The sequence below is a fragment of the Cibotium barometz genome, chromosome 26 (assembly GCF_041138505.1).
Source record: "Cibotium barometz isolate CiBa-2024 chromosome 26, ASM4113850v1, whole genome shotgun sequence".
NCBI lineage: Eukaryota > Viridiplantae > Streptophyta > Polypodiopsida > Cyatheales > Cibotiaceae > Cibotium > Cibotium barometz.
Window position 1 is genome coordinate 678,056 of NC_141071.1, and position 4,398 is coordinate 682,453.

A 4,398-nucleotide genomic window follows, 5' to 3' on the forward strand; every position below is an offset into this window, starting at 1 on the left:
CAATGTGGGTAGGGGTGTAAGAGGGCACATGCAACACAAAGAAGGACTAAAGGAGAAAGTGCGAGCAAAGGGCACACACAATAAAGGAGCCTTGAGGCACATGCAACAAAGGAGGAGTAAAGGGGCCTTGCTTTAAGGGCTGTTTCAACTTAGCATTAAAAGAGAGCCAAGCAGCCCAGGTTGCCGAGAACGGACAGCACCGACATCACCATCTCAAGAAAAATGCGAGCTCTTGGCGGAGGTGTTGGATGATGTGGAGCGGGACATACAAGATGCTTCAGCACGGAAAACCAATTTCATGAAGGATTACACAATATAATATTACATATATATATATATATGTATGTATGTATGTATGTATGTATATACATGTGTGTGTGTGGGGGATTGTTGTTGTTGTTGCTGTTGTGTGTGTGTGTGTGTGTGTGTGTGTGTGTGTGTGTGTGTGTGTGTGTGTATATTATATACATAATACACACACACACACACACACACACACACACACACCCACCCAAACACACACATTTCTATAATACCTTATTTGGGAGCTGTCACATGACGGCTCCTAACCGTCCCACGTGTGGCAGCTCCTCATTTCTTCTCTTATTCTATAATATACTAATGTACACTTCTATACCATACTATATATATATATATATATATATATATATATATATATATATATATGTATATATGTATTTGGGAGCTGTCACATGACGGCTCCTAGCCGTCCCACGTGTGGCAGCTCCTCATTTCTTCTCTTATTCTATAATATACTAATGTACACTTCTATACCATACTATATATATATATATATATATATATATGTATGTATGTATGTATGTATGTATGTATCTGTATCTTATTTTATACTATACTACTACTCTTTTATACCATACTATACTACTATATATATATATATATATATGAGAGAGAGAGGGAGAGGGTTAGAGAAAGGTAAAGAGAGTGAGTTAGAGAGAAACAATGAGTGTGTGTGTGTGTGTGTGTGTGTGTGTGAGAGAGAGAGAGAGAGAGAGAGAGAGAGAGAGAGAGAGAGGGTTAGAAAGAGAAAGAAAGAGGGTTAGAAAGAGAGAGAGAGAGAGTTAGAGAGAGAGAGAGAGAGAGGGGGGGTGAAAAAGAAAGGGAGGTTGCGAGAGTTAAAGAGAGGGGAGGGGGAGAGAGAGTGTGTGAGTGAGTGAGAGTGAGGTGGAGAGAGTTAGAGAGAGAAAGTAAGTGTGTTTTTTTAAGGGGGGAAAAAGAGAGGAGAATGAAGAGAGAGACAGAGAGAGAGAGAGAGAGAGAGAGAGAGAGTAAACTTACTTTAAACAAGATGTTTTTTATTTTGTTTTAAAGGAAAAAAAAAACGAGCCAAAGAGAAAGAGAGAGAGAAGGGCAATCAACTGGCGAAGGCCGTGTCGAGGCTACTCGAGAGAAGGAGAGGAGGAGGTTTCAGGAGGTTCAAGTAGAAGTCTCAAAAGACATGCCAAGCATGGCACGGAGTATATTATACCCCAAAAAAAAAAAAAAGAGTTTCACGAAGATGCCACTTGCCAAGAATTTGAATGTTTTGGAAAGAAGCAATTTGGAGGTTAGAGGGAGGGTGGGCTCCTATTACTCTAGGAATTTTGAAAAATATCATATAATGGGAATTACATAAGTGAGCATTACAGGAAGAATGTCATAAAATCGTCGTTTCTGATGGCGGAAGCTAGGAAATTTCAAGCTAAAAATAATTGCTGAGGAAAATATAATATTGGTGGGTGATGAAGAAAGAACCACGTCATGCTGCCATTTTAGATGAACAGAAGCTAGACTCTGCAATGGCAAAACAAGTGTTTTTCATTACACGAAATTGAAGGTAGATACATGGCGGCACAGATATGGTGGTGATGGCAAAATAATTAATGGAATCGTTCAATACAACACCACAAAATAATTAATGGAATCGTTCAACACAACACCACAAAAAATAAAAATTAAAAAAATCATACTACCTTAATATACATGTCATTTTGATGAACTTGTACAAAGCTCAAGCTGCTCTTGCCTTCTTTCCGATCGAGAAGTCACCCCAACCCTACCCTTTGCTGGCCATTATTAATGTCACAATTACAGTATTATTGATAAGATGCTTTACTTGTCAAGGAGCTAGACACGATGGCCTCCTCATGCCACTGATCAGGCTGCACTAAGCTAGCGAGAAATACCTTGAGATCATCACTTTGAAGGCCAAGCTCTTTTGGAACCTGCATCAGACAATGCAAGGATGGCATTAATTAATTAATTTGGAAGGCAATATAGACAATGGAAGATGGGTTTAGGAAGGGATTAAATAGAAGCTGACAAGGCATTACTTCCTTGTGCCTTTGATTAAGATGAAACTAACGATCTTGCATTTGATTAAGGAGAATGGGCAATGGGCAAAACAATTAAGCTTTACTCTCTTGCCTTACTAGATTAAGGAGAAGCTACCAAATTAGCATCCCTCTCTTGCCTTTGATTAAGCATTACTTTCTTGCTTTCGATGAAGGAGAAGCTACCAAGGAGTTATCTCTTGCCGTTGATTAAGCATTTGTACTCTCTTGCCGTTGATTAAGGAGAGGGATTATAATTAAGGTGAAGCTAACAAAATATCGTTACTGTCGTGCCTTTGATTAACGAGAAGGATTAAGGAGAATTAGCCAACATACTGCAAGCATTACTCATTTGGGAATTGAGAGGACTAACTATCAATTAGAGGCTCTAGCTCAATATGAAGACTCACCCGGGCATGGATGTAGTGCAGTCTTTGGGCATCTGGGGTGGTTGAAATGGTGGCGTTGATGACATCGATTTGGTGCTTATGCAAGAGCAACAGGATTTGTGACCAAAGGCCCCCAAGACAGGAGCTTACAAAGGTAATAACAATCTCGACATGGGTCGGATTAGCAAGTGGATTAGCAGCTGCAGGTGATCTAATCTCCTGCACCTGCACATTTGTCAAACAGGGCTGGTGCGGCACGCTAAATTTCGCCTCATCTTCTTGCAGAGCCTCCCTACTGGGTTGCCGGCCAGCTTGCGCAGCTTGAGCTGTCGCCATGAGTTCTGCTTTACGTATGGCAAGCTTCTTGACGCTGTCTTCCAAGGACCGCAGATAGGCTATAACCTCAGAAAGCAGCGTGCACCTGTCCTTCTGGCACGAAAGAATTACAAGCAATTAATCAGTGCAAAGCCACCATCATCGAGTAAAAACACCTTAGAATAATTTTAGATCTACATTAATCAACTGCGAGAGCCTATTAAAAATTCTTAGACGACATGGCCAAGCTTGTAAGACCAGACAGACCGCACAGTATTCTAATTAGATATTAAGGTAGCAAGGCTTATAAGAACTTTTAATCTAGTAATCTGCAGTTGTTAGCCTACACTAATCTACTACTAGAAATGATTAAAGCCTTTCAATGAAATCCTTAGACGAAAAGGGCCAAATTAATCAACATTAAAGCCTTTCAATGAAATTCTTAGACAAAATAGCCGAATTAGGTTTTAATCAGCTAGTGTTAGGTACTAAAATTTTAGACAACAAAGGTGCTTCACCCCCGCTTAGCCTACAAACAAGTTCAACTACTAGAAATCTCAATGAAACGATAAGACGGAATCGCCATTAAGGCTGCAGTTATAATTATGCTTAGGCAGTGTTAATTAGTCACCCTTGGCCTAGGATCCGGTAACAGCGCTTGCAGCGACTCTAGGAGTGTGCTCATGTAGATTCGCCTCTGCCTTTCTGTGTAGATGTGCTTTTTTCTCTTGAATGTGGTGACCGCCGGCCTTTGTTTCCCTGTCCCTGGACCCCGACTAGCTGGGGCCTCTCTTGCCCTAGAGCTGCCACCATTGGATCTCAGCTTTAGGCTCATATAATTAGAGTGTGGATTAACACCGGGCCTGCAGGCTGAGCCCGTTGATATCTCTCGATTAACCTGCTGGCATGCGAATTCAGCTGAGCATGAGGAGCTCTCATGAAGGGAGCCATGAATTACATACATGATTGACTGCAAATTAGCAGGTCAAAGCGCGCTCAGGGGGGCAAATTAAATGAGAGAGCAGGAGGTGAATTGTGGTAGCTCAGGAGCAATGTTTGAAGCTGCACGGCTCCAGTATTGATGGTGAAGATCAAGAGAGCACGGCTGCAGTATTGATGGTGAAGATCAAGAGAGCAAGGACCTTAGAAAAATCCAATGCATGAAAAGGCGCGCCAGATTTTAGAAAAGCTGGCGATTGACAATGAAATGATTCTGTCACAATAATAGAACGACGTCCCACTAGCTAGTGTGTGTATTACAAACACATTGTTATAAGGCTCAGAAATGACAAATGCCCATCACTTTTCAAGGCCAAATAGTACCCATCCATGCAAATGGA

General features: G+C 41.2%; 1 protein-coding gene across 3 annotated transcripts; it reads right to left on the reverse strand.

The window, feature by feature from the left end:
* Window positions 1-1,633: 1,633 nt before the first annotated feature.
* On the reverse strand, window positions 1,634-4,189 carry LOC147623548 (uncharacterized). 3 transcript variants are annotated; one of them, XR_015269172.1, is made up of 4 exons: window positions 3,690-4,189; window positions 2,765-3,172; window positions 1,995-2,246; window positions 1,634-1,815 (listed from the first exon to the last, which is right to left on the reverse strand). XR_015269172.1 is itself a non-coding variant. In XM_086820085.1 (3 exons), exons 1-3 carry the CDS (start codon window positions 4,020-4,022, stop codon window positions 2,118-2,120), a joined length of 870 nt encoding a protein of 289 aa, XP_086676211.1. In that variant the 5' UTR covers window positions 4,023-4,189; the 3' UTR covers window positions 1,971-2,117. The 3 variants fall into 3 exon arrangements, 2 of the variants coding, with proteins under 2 accessions (XP_086676211.1, XP_086676212.1); XM_086820085.1 differs by lacking the exon at window positions 1,634-1,815 and having other exon boundaries at window positions 1,971-2,246; XM_086820086.1 differs by lacking the exon at window positions 1,634-1,815 and having other exon boundaries at window positions 1,971-2,246; window positions 2,765-3,169; window positions 3,690-4,158.
* Window positions 4,190-4,398: the final 209 nt, after the last annotated feature.